Source organism: Berghia stephanieae, chromosome 13 (genome assembly GCF_034508935.2).
Source record: "Berghia stephanieae isolate SIO BIC M18660-M18661 chromosome 13, UCSD_Bste_1.3, whole genome shotgun sequence".
Lineage (NCBI taxonomy): Eukaryota > Metazoa > Mollusca > Gastropoda > Nudibranchia > Aeolidiidae > Berghia > Berghia stephanieae.
The window spans coordinates 8,772,094-8,787,093 of NC_088372.1; the positions used below are offsets into that span (position 1 = coordinate 8,772,094).

The window sequence follows — 15,000 nt, forward strand, 5'->3', positions numbered from 1 at the left end:
ACTACCACTACTACTACAACCACCTCCACCACATCATCATCATCACCATCAATACCACCACCACGACGACGACGACATCAAAACACTATCACCATTAAAACAAGAACCACTACCACATCCTTACCACCACTACTACAGCCTCCTCCAACACAGCAATATCACCACCACCACTTCTGCAACCACCACAACCACATACATCATCATTATCATTACTGCCACCAGTACAACATCCACCATCATATATCATTATTACCACCAACCCTACCATTAATTTTATATTTTATACGTCATAATGAAATTGGTTTTGGAACATTACTTGATTTGAAACAAGGGGTATTGGGATGATTATAAATCTCAATAGATTATATTTAGTTTGCAGAAATTCCTGTTTAAGCATTGAAATTCTTCGGAATTGTTTCTGAAATTTACGTGAGCCAAATTTTCAGTTGGCGTCTCTGGTAAACTTGAAACAATGGGAGGTGGGCATTAGTGAATCTGTGAATAAGGGAAATGTGGCGACTATCACTACTACTACAACCATCACCACATCATCCATACCACAACTACTACACCACCACCACATCATCATACCTACGACTACCATTACTACAACCACCATGTTATAATTACACTTTCAGTTTTTGAAATTCCTCCGAGTGGTGTCAGAAATTGCTGCGAGACACATTTTGGATTGCATCACAATATATTTTAATGAAATTTAAATTTATAGGTTATTTTTGCATTGATGCTTCTTGATCTTAGCGCTGAAAAATTTCCTCCTTTTTAGTGACCGGTCATTTCACTCCTGATTTTAGTGAAATTCAAATTTATAGGTTATGGTCGCATGGATGGGTCAGGATCTTCATGATGAAAAATTTTCTCCTTTTTTGTGACCAGTCATTCTCACCCCTGATGGTCTCATCCACGAAGTCGGTAAGTAGGTCATGTGTATCTAAACTAAAACCCTATTTAATTCAAGTATGAGCAGTTTGAGAAAGTGGTAAATAAATGGCCGGGGTTTTATCAACTACGAAACGTTGATCCATGTAAAAGTCTTAACTAACACTTTCTCACCATACACGAGTTTCATATTAGTAACACCCTTGTCGTTGTCGAATAAAATCAATAGCATGACACCAAGCAGAAGTTATAATTTGCTCTATACGCCAAGTTTCGTTGAAGCTACGGCTTGTTCTCCCCCTTTTAATGCGATTTATGCACAGTATGTAAATATTGCGCTGTATGAAAAATTACGTTTAAAATTATTTACTGGAGTTGAGTTGAATAGAGTTATCTGTCTTACTCAAGGACACAAAGCGAAGAAGAGAGCCCAATTTAAAATATGTCAGGAGGTTGGATGACTGCATGCTTATATAAAATGACATAACAAGACGATAGTCGAGTATATAGGCTAACGCCCACTTCCCAATTGATAAAATGCTCGTTAAACGTTAGAATTAACCAGTGGATTTTTGACCAATTAAAACATGGAATATGTGACATATCTTCACACGTGCTCGGACAAACATAGTTGGCTATTTATAAATAATAGCTTGAATAAAATCGACATCTCTCTGATCATTGTTATTGTTTTTCTACACCACAAAATAGGTGACTTGATATCACACGATTTTCTCGATCAGATTATAAACGTTAAAGTTTTCTAGTTGTTTTCTGTGTTGGTTCAACTGATCGAGCGGTAGAACAGTGGGTATTTTACTTATACCATCGATACTAAAACCTGTGTAGTTTGCTATGTTTACCAATCACTGCCATGGACTACATTATGACAACTGTCCGAGGGGCATGGTTATCTAGGTGTCTATTACAGATGGAGCAGGCACTCCACACACTCATGAACACACACACACACACACACACACAGACACAGACACACACACCATATGAGCAAATGTGAATCAACAAAATCAATAAAATCAGATTACTGTAGGTAAACAAGTAAATCAAATATAGTATTACTTATCACTGTGGGTCATGGTGGTGGTGGTGATATGATGATAATGATGATGATGATGATGATGATTATGATATGATGATGATGATGATGATGGTGATGATGACGATGTTGATGGTGATGATGATGGTGATAATGATGATTATGATGATGGTGATGATGACCATGATGATGATGATGATGATGTGATGATGATGATGAAGATGATGATGATGGTAACGATTACGATGATGATGATGCCTATCCCTTGTGTCAATTATATACTTGGTACATCATTTTATAGCAAAACAAAAAAATTGAGCTTTTTATACAGGGCAATATCCAATAACATGGGGTCCGTGTCCAACAGCAACAATTATTATGTGACAAGACTCCTTTCAGGCGATATTACCATTTTTTTTCCCAAAGATTCAGCGCTGTAAACGGCCAGGTACTCATTTTACACATGATTGCGTTGAGAGAATGTGAATAAAGAGTCTTTTCCAAGGACTCAACTATGCGCCGAGCGCGGCTCGAACTCAGGACCTTCCGATCCAATAGCTATGTCTCACCACAAGACCACATAGAGGCGCAAGTAACGAAAAGTGTATTTCCATTCAAACGCTCTATCTGATGAAACATAGGGTTTTGTTTTGTCATTCTCTTCCTCTCCCTCTCTCTTTCTCTCCCACCTTCCCTCTCTCTACTTCCCTCCCCCCCCCCCTCTCTCTCTCTCTCCTTCTCTATCTCTCTCTCCCACCTTCCCTCTCCCCCTCTCTCCCTCCCCCTCTCACTCTTTCTTTTTTCTCTGTCTCCCCCTCTCTGACTCTCTATTTTTCTCTCTGTTTCTCCCCCTCTCTCTCTCTCTCTCTCTCTCTCTCTCTCTCTCTCTCTCTCTCTATCTCTCTCTCCCTCTCCCTCTCTCTCCCTCTCTCTCTCCCTCATTATCTCTCTCTCCCTTTCCCTCCTTCTCTATCTCCTTCTCTCTCTCTCTCACTCTCTCCCTCTCTCCTTGTTACCATAAAACAAACCCTTCAAAAAACAAATACACAAACTTGAAACGACACAGCTGTCGAAAGCAACTCAATTAATTACACTGCAGTCCCTTTAAAACTACGTTAAAATCAACTCTCGCTTAAAATAAGCTCTGAGGCTAGTCCCGATTTTTCTGCTCCATATCATTGGTAATTCAAAACGGTTAAGATAAACTCCGTCCCTGAGCTTGTCCAGATACGATAAACTAATCAATCTGGATGTGTACGACAAAGGCTAAGATAGACAGGGAGTCTCTCAACCCCCTCCAACCCCTCCCCCCAATCTCCATCATTTAGTGTCCTCATTGCGCAATCACGAAACAACACCGGCTGTCATATTAGTCGAGTGTGTAGTGGGTGAAAGATTCACTGAACCTTACGAGTATGTCACCATATGACGCAAACACTCACACGCGCACGTGAGCACGTTAGTTTTTACTTTTGTTATAGCACTAGCACACTAGAGAAAATAGGTATTGAGGCCATAGCTAAGCAATCATTGTAGAGTATAGGCAAAGGCATTTGTCCATCATCCCTGCCACTCCCTCCCCATGGTCTCATCCACGAAGTCGGTAGGTAGGTCATGTGTATCTAAACTAAAACCCTATTAATTTGAGTATGAGCAGTTTGAGAAAGTAGCAAATAAATGGCCGGGGTTTTATCAACTACGTCACGTTGATCTATGGAAAAGTCTTAACTAACACTTTCTCACCATACACGAGTTTCATATCAGTAACACCCTTGTCGTTGTCGAATAAAATCAATAGCATGACACCAAGCAGAAGTTATAATTTGCTCTATACGCCAAGTGTCGTTGAAGCTACGGCTTGTTCTCCCCCGTGTAATGCGATTTATGCACAGTATTTAAAATTATTTACTGGAGTTGGAGTTGAATAGAGTTATCTGTCTTACTTAAGGACACAAAGAAGAGAGCCCAATTTAAAATATGTCAGGAGATTCAAACGCCCTATCAGATGCAACAACGTTTTTTTTGTCATTCTATTCCTCTCTCTCTCTCTCTCTCTCTCTCTCTCTCTCTCTCTCTCTCTCTCTCTCTCTCTCTCTCTCTCTCTCTCTCTCTCTCTCTCTTTCTTTCTCTCTGTCCTTCCATCTCTCTACCTCCCTCCCCCCTCTCTCTCCTTCTCTCTCTCTATTTCTCCCACCTTCCCACTCCCTCTGTCTCCTCCTCTCCCTCTCTCCTTCCCCCTCTCACTCTTTCTTTTTTTCTCTGTCTCCCCCTCTTGTCTATCTTTTTCTCTCTGTTTCTCCCTCTCTCTCTCTCTCTCTCTCTCCTCTCTCTTTCTCTCTCTCTCCCTCATTATTTCTCTCCCTTTCCCTCCCTCTCTCTCTCTCTCTCTCTCCTTCTTTCTCTCTCCCCCTCTCTCGTTCTCTCTCTCTCTCTCTCTCTCTCTCTCTCTCTCTCTCTCTCTCTCCTTGTAACCATAAAACAAACCCTTCTAAAGTCAGATACACAAACTTGAAACGGCACAGCTGTCGAAAGCAACTCTCAAATAATTACACTGCAGTCCCTGTAAATAAACTCTCGCTTAAAATAAGCTCTGAGGCTATTCCCGATTTTTCTGCTCCATATCATTCGTAATTCAAAACGTCCCTGAGCTTGTCCAGATACGATAAACTGATCAATCTGGATCTCTACGACAAAGGCTAAGATAGACAGAGAGTCTCTCAACCCCCTCCCCCCAATCTCCATCATTTGGTGTCCTCATTGCGCAATCACGAAACAACACCGGCTGTCATATTAGTCGAGTGTGTAGTGGGTGAAAGATTCACTGAACCTTACGAGTATGTCACCATAATATGACGCAAACACTCACACGCGCACGTGAGCACGTTAATTTTTACTTTTGTTATAGCACTAGCACACTAGAGAAAATGGGTATTGAGGCCATAGCTAAGCAATCATTGTAGAGTATAGGCAAAGGCATTTGTCCATTATCATTGCCACTCCCTCCCCATCGTCCAGGGCTGAGAATCTTCCGCCTAAAGTGTAATTACACTTTCAACTTTTGAAATTCCTCCAAGTGGTGTTAGAAATTATTGCGAGACGCATTTTGGATTGCATCTCAGTAGACTTTGATGAAATTCAAATTTTTACGTTATCGTCGCATAGATGGCTCTTGAACTAGGACTTCATATATCTATAGATGTCGCTGCTCTTGAACTATTCGCTGAAAAATTTCCTCCATTTTCGTGTCCCGTCATTCTCACTCCTGAACCATTATGACATCATGACCATCCCCACTACAAAAGCAACTATCACATTATCATCAGTAACACCATCTCCACAACCACATCATCACTGCCATCATTATAATCAGTACCACCTCTAGTGCAAGCACCACTATCACATCATCTTCCTGGTGGGATCTTTACTTGCATAAGTCAGAATTGCTTTCTGTCTTTGTCTTGGCTTGATCCTTTTCCTGGCCGGCCAGATTCATTGGCAGGGAGGGAAGCATTTAAATGTATAGTCATGGTTTTTGGGAGATGATGTGTTTGTCTCGTAAATCATCTCTCTTTTGTGTGACGTTAGATTTGTTGTTCTAAATTTTGTATTACGCTCACAAGGATTCTGTGCTGTGTCTTGGTGAAACTTTTAGGTGACTTTAAACTAACTACATTGATAGTTTGATCTTGGTGTCCGTTTCTCACAAACGGACTCCAAGATCAAACTATCAATGTAGTTAGTTTGAAGTCACCTATTTAAACCAGTCTCACCTTTTCTCCGTTACTTTTGATCTATATTTTTTTACAGCCCCATTTTTACCTTAAGTGGTGCTGAAATGACCTACAAGTAAAATGAAGCAAGCGCCGTAAAACCCTTCGAACTAATAGCTCAAAACTCTCTCACTCTCTATCCATCTATCTTTCTTTACACAAACACTCATAGACAAACAAATCAATAAAGCACACTTATTTGTTTAGTCCCGATTAGTTTTCATGTTCATCCTCCACTACTTACCAATAACAGGTCATCACAAACACCTTGACTTCAATCTCTCTCTCTCTCTCTCTCTCTCTCTCCCTCTCTCCTCTCTCTTTTCTCCTCTCTCTCTCTCTCTCTTCTCTCTCTCTCTCTCTCTCTCTCTCTCTTCTCTCTCTCTCTCTAACTGTCATACACACACATGACACATATGCACATTCACATAGAAATCAATAAAGTTCACTCAGATCTTTAGCCTCATTAATTTTTCACTATCATCGTTCTGTACTCATAACTAGATTTACTTTGAGCTCTCTTTCTCTCTCTCTCTCTCTCTCTCTCTCTCTCTCTCTCTCTCTCTCTCTCTCTCTCTCTCTCTCTCTCTCTCTCTCTCTCTCTCTCCCTCACACACACACACACACACACACACACACACACATACACACACAATTCAGTAAAGAGCACCCAGTTCTTTAGCCTCAATATGATTTCATTTTTCATCTTCCTATACTTAACAGTGACACACACACACACATATGGTTCACTTAAATGTTAATTTCCTGGCAATTGTCAACATGAAACATTCGTTAACTTAATATTTACGATTAACAAATAAAACACAACACACATAACAATAACGTTCAATCAATACTTTAACCTAACCTTTCTGTAGCTATCACTATATTCAATTGGAGCAGTCTCTCTCTCTCTCTCTCTCTCTCTCTCTCTCTCTCTCTCTCTCTCTCTCTCTCTCTCTCTCTCTCTCATATTTTTCTCTTTCTCTCCCCCTCTGTCTCTCTCTCTCTCTCTCTCTCTCTCTCACACACACACACACAAACACACTCTATCTGTCCTTCTGTCAGACAAACTTAAATCTATAAAGTGGATCATATCCTTTTCACATCAGCCATCAATCTCTCTTTTCATTTCCAAGTACACACCTTATCACCACCACCATCATCATCATCATCATCATCATCATCATCATCACCATCATCATCATCATCATCATCGTCATCATCATCGTCATCATCATCACATCAATGCCACTACTACTACTACTACTACTACTACTACTACTACTACTACTACTACTACTACTACTACTACTACTACTACTACTATTACTACTACAACCACCACCATCGCCACACCATCATTTCATGAAGGACCACCACTACTACTACTACAACCACCTCCACCACATCATCATCATCACCATCATTACCACCACCACGACGACGACATCAAAACACTATCACCATTAAAACAACAATCACAACCACATCCTTACCACCACTACTACAACCTCCTCCAACACAACAATATCACCACCACCACTTCTGCAACCAGCACAACCACATACATCATCATTATCATTACTGCCACCAGTACAACATCCACCATCATATCATTATTACCACCAACCCTACCATTAATTTTTATATTTTATACGTCATAATGAAATTGGTTTTGGAACTTTACTTGATTTGAAACAAGGGGTATTGGGATGATTATAGATCTCAATAGATTATATTTAGTTTGCAGAAATTCCTGTTTAAGCATTGAAATTCTTCGGAATTGTTTCTGAAATTTATGTGAGCGAAATTTTAAGTTGGCGTCTCTGGTAAACTTGAAACAATGGGAGGTGGGCATTAGTGAATCTGTGAATAAGGGAAATGTGGCGACTATCACTACTACTACAACCATCACCACATCATCCCTACCACAACTACTACACCCACCACCACATCATCATACCTACGACTACCATTACTACAACCACCATGTTATAATTACACTTTCAGTTTTTGAAATTCCTCCGAGTGGTGTCAGAAATTGCTGCGAGACACATTTTGGATTGCATCACAATATATTTTAATGAAATTTAAATTTATAGGTTATTTTTGCATGAATGCTTCTTGATCTTAGCGCTGAAAAATGTCCTCCTTTTTAGTGACCAGTCATTCTCACCCCTGGGCTATGGCTAAAACAAAGGTGTCCACAACCCAACTTAGGCAATACATTCAATCAAGCCAAGGATAAAATGTATTGCCTAAAAATGTCGAAGATTTGCAGCGGAGATTGTTCAAGACTGATATTGACAGGATGGACAGTGAGACGGTACAGGAATTACTGAGAGAGATAGAGGAGGAAGGAGGTGTAACAAAGTTCAGTGTGAATGAGGATGGTGGTTTTGAGTATTTGTTTTATGTAACGGGAAGAATGAGGCGTGATTTGAGTGTTTTTTGTGATGTGTTTGTTATGGATGCAACATACAAAGTAAATCGATATTTGTATCCACTTGTGAATGTTATGTGCATAGATAATGAGGGTCATGGTTATTCCAGGGTGGCTAACTTTCAGAAACTGATTTAGAGAAAATTTTTGGTTACCGCACAATAATGTTAAGAGCAGGGTGGCCAACTTTTCAGAAACTGAATTATGGAAAATTTTTGGTTACCGCACAATAATGTTAAGAGTGAAGTAATACACAGCCTAATACTAATTTAATACTTTACAAAGAATGAAAATGAAAACAGACATTAAGTTGAAATCAGAGCAATGCTGACAAGAAGACAAGATTTGTTTGTGTGTCTTTATATGTTATGGAATAGGTACATTTTGGTTGTCAAAACTTTCATTTTTATTTTGACATTTTCTTGATCTTTTAAAATAAAATTATAAATTAATTTAAACAACAGACTTGTTTAATATTTTAAAGATATACTTTTGTGGGGACCTTTTGTAAAATCATTAGTCCGATTGTAGTTGTAAATTTCTTTATATTCTAATGTCGTAAAATCAGTGACACCACTGAATCCCTACCAGCACTTTTACTCACTGAGTCCCTACCACCAGCGCTTTTACTGGGTTCCTACCACCAGCGCTATTACTCACCGAGTCCCTACCACCAGCGCTTTTACTCCCTGAGTCATAGAGCTTTTACTCACCGAGTCCCTACCACCAGCGCTTTTACTCTTCGAGTCCCTACACCAGCTATACGCAAGGCTTTATCACTGATCCCTACACCAGTGCTTTACTCACTGAGTCATAGCTTTTACTCTGACACTGAGTCCCTACCACATGCTTCTAACCGAGTTATAGACTTTTACTCACTGAGTCCTACCACCATGCTTCTACTCACTGAGTCATAGACCTTTACTCACGACACTGAGTCCCTACCACCAGTGCTATTACCAGTATAAGAGCTTTTACTCACGAGTCCCTACCACCAGCGCTATTACTCCAGTCCCTACCACCAGTGCTTTTCTCACCGAGTCCCTACCACCAGCACTTTTATTCACAGCGTAGTTCCCATCCCACCACGCACTATCACTGAGTCATAGAGCTTCTACTCACTGAGTCCCTACCACCAGTGCTATTACTCACTGAGTCCCTACCACCAGCGCTTTTGCACACCGAGTCCCTACCACCAGCACTTTTATTCACCGAGTCCCTACCACCAGCGCTATCACTGAGTCATAGAGCTTCTACTCACCGAGTCCCTACCAACAGCGCTTTTACTCACTGAGTCATAGAGCTTTTACTCACTGAGTCCCTACCACCAGTGCTATTACTCACTGAGTCCCTACCACCAGCGTTATTGCTCACCGAGTCCCTACCACCAGCGCTTTTACTCACTGAGCACCTACGACCAGCGTTATTACTATTACTCACTGAGTCCCTACCACCAGTGCTATTACCGAGTCATAGAGCTTTTACTCACTGAGTCCCTACGACCAGCGCTATTACTCACTGAGCCCCTACAACCAGCGCTTTACTCACCGAGTCCCTACCACCAGCGCTATTACCGAGTCATAGAGCTTTTACACACTGAGCTCGTATGACCAGCGTTATTACTCACCGAGTCCCTACCACCAGCGCTATTACTCAGCGAGTCACAGAGCTTTTACTCCCCTACGACTAGCGCTATTACTCACTGAGTCCCTACCTCCAGCGCTTTTACTCGTTGAATCCCTACCACCAGCACTTTTACTCGCCGAGTCCCTAACACCAGCGCTAATACTATTAGCCACCAAATCCCTACCACCAGGGGGGACAATATAAGCTAAAATTAGACCCCAAAAATTCTTACAGTGATGCAGAAAAAAACAACGAACAGATCTCTTTCAAATTTACACAAAATGTTTCTTACAACAAGATGGATAGGTTTAGCAATAGTCTTGTAAATAAATTTTTCAGAATTTTTTTTCGATTTCTTAGTGAAAATTTGGTGTGACATGACAGGAAAAAAAATTGATTTAAAAATTCATAAAACTGCTAAATTTTTGTTTAGCCCAAAACCCAACCATCATGATGCAAAACACATCATAAGAAAAATTCTGACCAAATTTGAAGACAATCTGATGGGAAACAATCCAGATGTGAATGTTAGAAAATCAGAGAATGACGCACAATAAAATTTTGAGAAAATGAAAAATTTGTCTTTAATCTGATAATAAAGCTAATAATGCAGACAAAGGCCAACATTCATCAAGTATAACCAATATGGAACAAGAAAACAGTAATATTTTATAAATTGATCAAATTCTGAAAAAAATTATAAACGATTCGCTAACCCATACCTCTAAGAAAAAAAATTGCGAAATAATTTAATATCTGCTGTTATTCACCAAAAAATTACTTTAGTGGTCAAATACGCTTTATAGTTCTAAAATTTTTAATTATATCTCATGAACTAATAATGTAATGTATAATTTGATGCTAAACACCAAAAAATAACAATTATAAAAAAAAACTTTTTTAAGGGGCAACATAAGCTAAAATTAGACGTAAAACCCTAAAATTTCTAACATAGATGCACCAAAAACTAGCATATAAATTTCTTTCAAATTTAAACACAATGTTTCTTTCATAAATAGCTATATCTTGAAAACTCTTGGAATAATTTTTTAGAATTTTTATTTGATTTCAACTGAAAATTTAGCGCGGATCGACAGGAACAAATGAATTTTAAAATTTATAAAATTGCTAAATTTTAATTTACCCCCAAACACTTACATCATGATGTAAAACACATCATAGAAAAGATTCTGAATAAATTTGAAGATAATTTAAAGGAAAATGACTAAGGTAGGATTGCTAGAAAATCAGACAAATGACATAAAACAGACATTTGAGAAAGCGCAAGCTTTTTCTATAATTTGACATAAAAGGCTGATTTTGCAGACAACTAAAAGAAATGATCCATCAAACTTTCAAAATATGACCGTAATAGGACAAGAAAACGAAAATTTTGTAGATTGATCTAAGTCTAAAAAAAATTATAATCGGTTCACTAACCCATACCCCTTAGATTAAAAAAATGCTGTAAAATTGATTTTTTTACGCCCAGAGATAAAATAATTTTGTGGTCAAATATGATGTCATACCTTATGAATTCATCATTATAATCACAAAACCTAATTATTTACTGTATACAATAGGTTATACAGATGATTTCTAGATATATTAAATGATTTTTCAAAATATGATATGGCACGCTATCCTCATTTTTCATTTTTTTATTCTACTTGAGAGACAAGTCGTATAAAATTAGATATCTAGTCAAGTTGAACTGGAAAATCAATTCTATTTTAGACAATAAAACAGTTAAATAGTGCACTAGCGCTGAATAAAAAGCAATTTGCTTTCCCAAACCCTTGGAATAAAAATCTCTTTCGCCTCAATACAGAAAAAGTCAACACTACTTGTTTGCCACCACTTTTTTTGTAGTTCCACAAAGAGGGTTGATCCTGCTCTGGATGGAAAAATTGAAATAAAAAAGAGACACATTTCATTAGCAATTTTTGGAAATGGCATTATTGTCATAAAATGCATTTGTCAAAGACATAGCAATTTTTTAAAAATGATCATTATTCACACCAACACACTTGAAATTTCATTGGTTTTACATCCCTAGAACAAAACTCTTGGCAACAAACTATAGTCTGTCGTTAAGTTACTACAATCAGTAGTAATTCAATTCAAATGATGCTTTGCCATTTTCATTTAGAAAAATGAGCATTTATTTTATTGATCACCAATAAAAAATGTAAAGGCGCAATGGAGATTTGACAACATTACTAACCATTGTCAAAAAGTGCATGCAGACACTCTGGTCTGCTGGCCCAGATGATGGTTTGCTGATTGATGAGTTTTGCCACAGGCAAAGGTTTGCCACAGGTTTGCCTCAACACACCTTGCCAGAATAGCCCTTGAGCCAGCATCTTTATGGATTGTCAGGACACCAGTAACGCCAACAGTGTTCTTTCATGTTAGCTGTCGATGAAAACAAAAAATTAAATTAAATTCACTACAGCGAAATAGGCACATACATGCCAATGCTAAAGTTTATAACAGCAACACTTCGCATGTTGAAGGGACATACCGTCTGTTAGGCGATATTACAATTTCTTCGGACAAAGACAACGCAGTTAACGGCCAAGTACACATTTTACAACTGAGTCCGGTGAGAGAAAGTGAGCAAAGTGCCTTTTCCAAGAGTTCAACTATGCGCCGAGCGAGGCTCGAGCCCAGGACCTTCCGGTCCAAAAGCGAGTGTCATACCACTACGACATAGCCGTACGTAATTTTTAAAAATATAATAAAAATAATCACACTAATATAATTATCTCACATTGTCATCATCATAGTCATAGGCATTTCAAAACTACTAATAATACTACCACTACAGATATCTTATCATTATAAAATATTACTCTCTCTCTCTCTCTCTCCATGAACATAACATACAAAACCCAATTTTCCGATATAAAAAAACAGCCGCCCCCCCCCCCCCCCCCCCCCAAAAAAAAAGTTTTGAAAAAGTATGGACGATGCATGCTGTGTCGGCCATAATAAAGATAATAACAATAACTGAATGAAAAGTATTTTTTAAAGGACCCTGAGCCTGGAATGTCGTGAGTACTCGAAACCTCTTGATCTTGATAAAATTAGCAACCTTTTGACTGGGATCGAACATTGAAACACCTGGTTTTAATCACCTGACATGGAAGGCTGATTTAAATTATTGGGGGGGGGGGGGGGGGGAATAGTATTTTAATTTTTTTAAAGCCCTGTTATTGTTATTTTTCACAAAATAAAGTAATAAAGTTAAGTAATTCGCGGTAGCGACAAATGTGTCGTCAGCTGATGCACAATCAACAAACACACAACCCCAAAGCATGTTTAGTATAAAAATAAGAAATAAATTAAAATGTGCATTTCGTGTGCTTACCTTGTAAACTGAGTATTCTGTGACTTGAATAGAGTGAAGAATTACCAAAGTCCGTCAAAATCAACTTGTAATAATAGTAATAATAATAATGTGATTGTGATGAGATGAAGTGTTCACTTTTTGACTTCCAGATAATTCATTGTATATTGCAGTTCTATCCGTATAAAATGTTAATGTTATATTTTTAGTAATTACGCAAATTCTATTTTTAGTAAGTGTACAAATAAGCTCTGGCGTTATTTGCAGTGGTAGTACAAATAAGCGTAGCCATTTCCAAAACCATTTTTAATCTTCACATCCTCAAAAATCAAGCAATCTTAATTTCATTTTTTTTAAACAAAGAAATAATAATAGACAATTCAACTACCTAGGCAAGTACCCCCTCTCATCCCGACACCCATGTACAATCACTCGCAAACATAAGAGTACAATGTATTTCTATCATATAGAAAATAACACGTTTAAATTTAGATATATTGTACAATACGTATTTATTCATGATGCATTGCACTATTTATAATTTTTTTTTTCTGTGCACATATTTAACAGCAGCATTATTGGAGAATTAACTCCCTTTTTAATTACATAGTTTGCAGAAAACATACAATTGGAAAACGTGTTTAAAGTAAATTTTTGTCTCAAGAACATTGACCATTGCAGGCACATAACAGAGTGCATGGAAGAGATGCTTAAAACAATTGCATCTTTTGGACCATCCCTTTGATGAACAGCTACAGTTAATCAGATTTTGTGAGGCATATTCTTTCCAACCAAAATCTGATTTGGAAGGAAGACTAGGGTCTTTAGCAAGTGAGCGTCACGAGTTGGTGGTATATTGTCTGGAAGGCGTGACTTTTTTTGTAAAAAGTTCATGCCGGCATTCATTGACAGCAGATAAGTTGGTTGCTCTGTCAAACAACAGACAAATCTCTGGATGATGTTGAAATGGCAGGCTATAACTTCCTTAGAGGGTTGATTAGCAAGAGCTTTAAATGAGTCTGTAACCCAAACTGACCATACTACTTTTCTTCCCTTCCCTGCAAATGAATTGACACTGTCACATCCCGTAAAGGCATGGGAGAAGGATATATGCAGAGATTTTTCAGGACCCAGGGATTCAACAATTGAGTGGATAGGAATCAGTCTTCTATGTTTTCCTGTACCGTAGTTGACAAACACCTTTTCCACCCCCAATGCAGCAAACTGTGATATCAGAATGATAACCACACCTGAGTCAACTGTTCGTGTAACCCCAGATTTGAAATTACCCTCGCTTCCATTTTTTAACTGAAGTGCCATTCTGGTGTCATCCTCCTCTTGAGTACAAGGGTACAGCGATTGCAATAATGAAAATTCTACGTCTGTAATAGATGTGTAAATGTTCTCACCTGGCCCACAGTTGTTTTTGTTTTCAAGAATAATGTTTTTGATTTTCATTTGGAGTTGATTGAAATTTGTTAACAGTATGAAAAATACTATAAACGAATCAACGTTACGCATAGTGTTGTGTGTTGACACGTTATATCTGGCTGGCAGATGTTATGATTTAAAAAAAAAAAAAACTAAACGCATTGCATCAATAGATTTTATATAACCAACGTTTAAGTTTTCACGTAGTTTTCTGTGTTGGTTCTATTGATCAGGCGGTAGAGCAGTGCGTAATTTACTAAAACACATGCTATCGATTGCAAAACCTGTGTAGTTTTCTATGTTTTCCAATCGTTGTAGTAATAATTGTGTACGTTGTGACGACTGCCCGAGATTCGTGGTTACGAAGGTCATTATTGGCGGCACTCTGATATTACTTATTATTTTTAATCAGCCA

General features: G+C 38.3%; 1 protein-coding gene and 1 long non-coding RNA gene across 3 annotated transcripts; one reads left to right on the top strand and one right to left on the bottom strand.

Moving 5' to 3' along the window:
* The first annotated feature begins 13 nt into the window (after positions 1–13).
* LOC144958695 (uncharacterized) lies at positions 14–8,625 on the top strand. The gene is made up of 2 exons (XR_013642498.1): positions 14–933; positions 7,890–8,625. It is a non-coding gene; the product is annotated as an uncharacterized LOC144958695 (long non-coding RNA).
* Positions 8,626–10,691: 2,066 nt separating this feature from the next.
* Positions 10,692–13,321, bottom strand: LOC144958853 (uncharacterized). 2 transcript variants are annotated; one of them, XM_078891098.1, is made up of 3 exons: positions 13,176–13,321; positions 12,027–12,217; positions 10,692–11,696 (listed from the first exon to the last, which is right to left on the bottom strand). In XM_078891098.1, the coding sequence occupies exons 2-3, from the start codon at positions 12,163–12,165 to the stop codon at positions 11,533–11,535; spliced, it is 303 nt and encodes a 100-aa protein (XP_078747224.1). In that variant the 5' UTR covers positions 12,166–12,217; positions 13,176–13,321; the 3' UTR covers positions 10,692–11,532. The 2 variants fall into 2 exon arrangements, with proteins under 2 accessions (XP_078747224.1, XP_078747225.1); XM_078891099.1 differs by lacking the exon at positions 13,176–13,321 and having other exon boundaries at positions 10,692–11,691; positions 12,027–12,304.
* Positions 13,322–15,000: the final 1,679 nt, after the last annotated feature.

What these genes read in the sequence shown, in the direction of transcription:
- LOC144958853 (XM_078891098.1), bottom strand. Translation starts at nt 12,165, where the DNA reads ATGCTGGCTCAAGGGCTATTCTGGCAAGGTGTGTTGAGGCAAACCTGT. An exon ending in GCATGCACTTTTTGACAATG is followed by an intron (nt 11,697 to 12,026) that starts GTTAGTAATGTT and finishes TTTTCCATCCAG; the next exon opens with AGCAGGATCAACCCTCTTTG.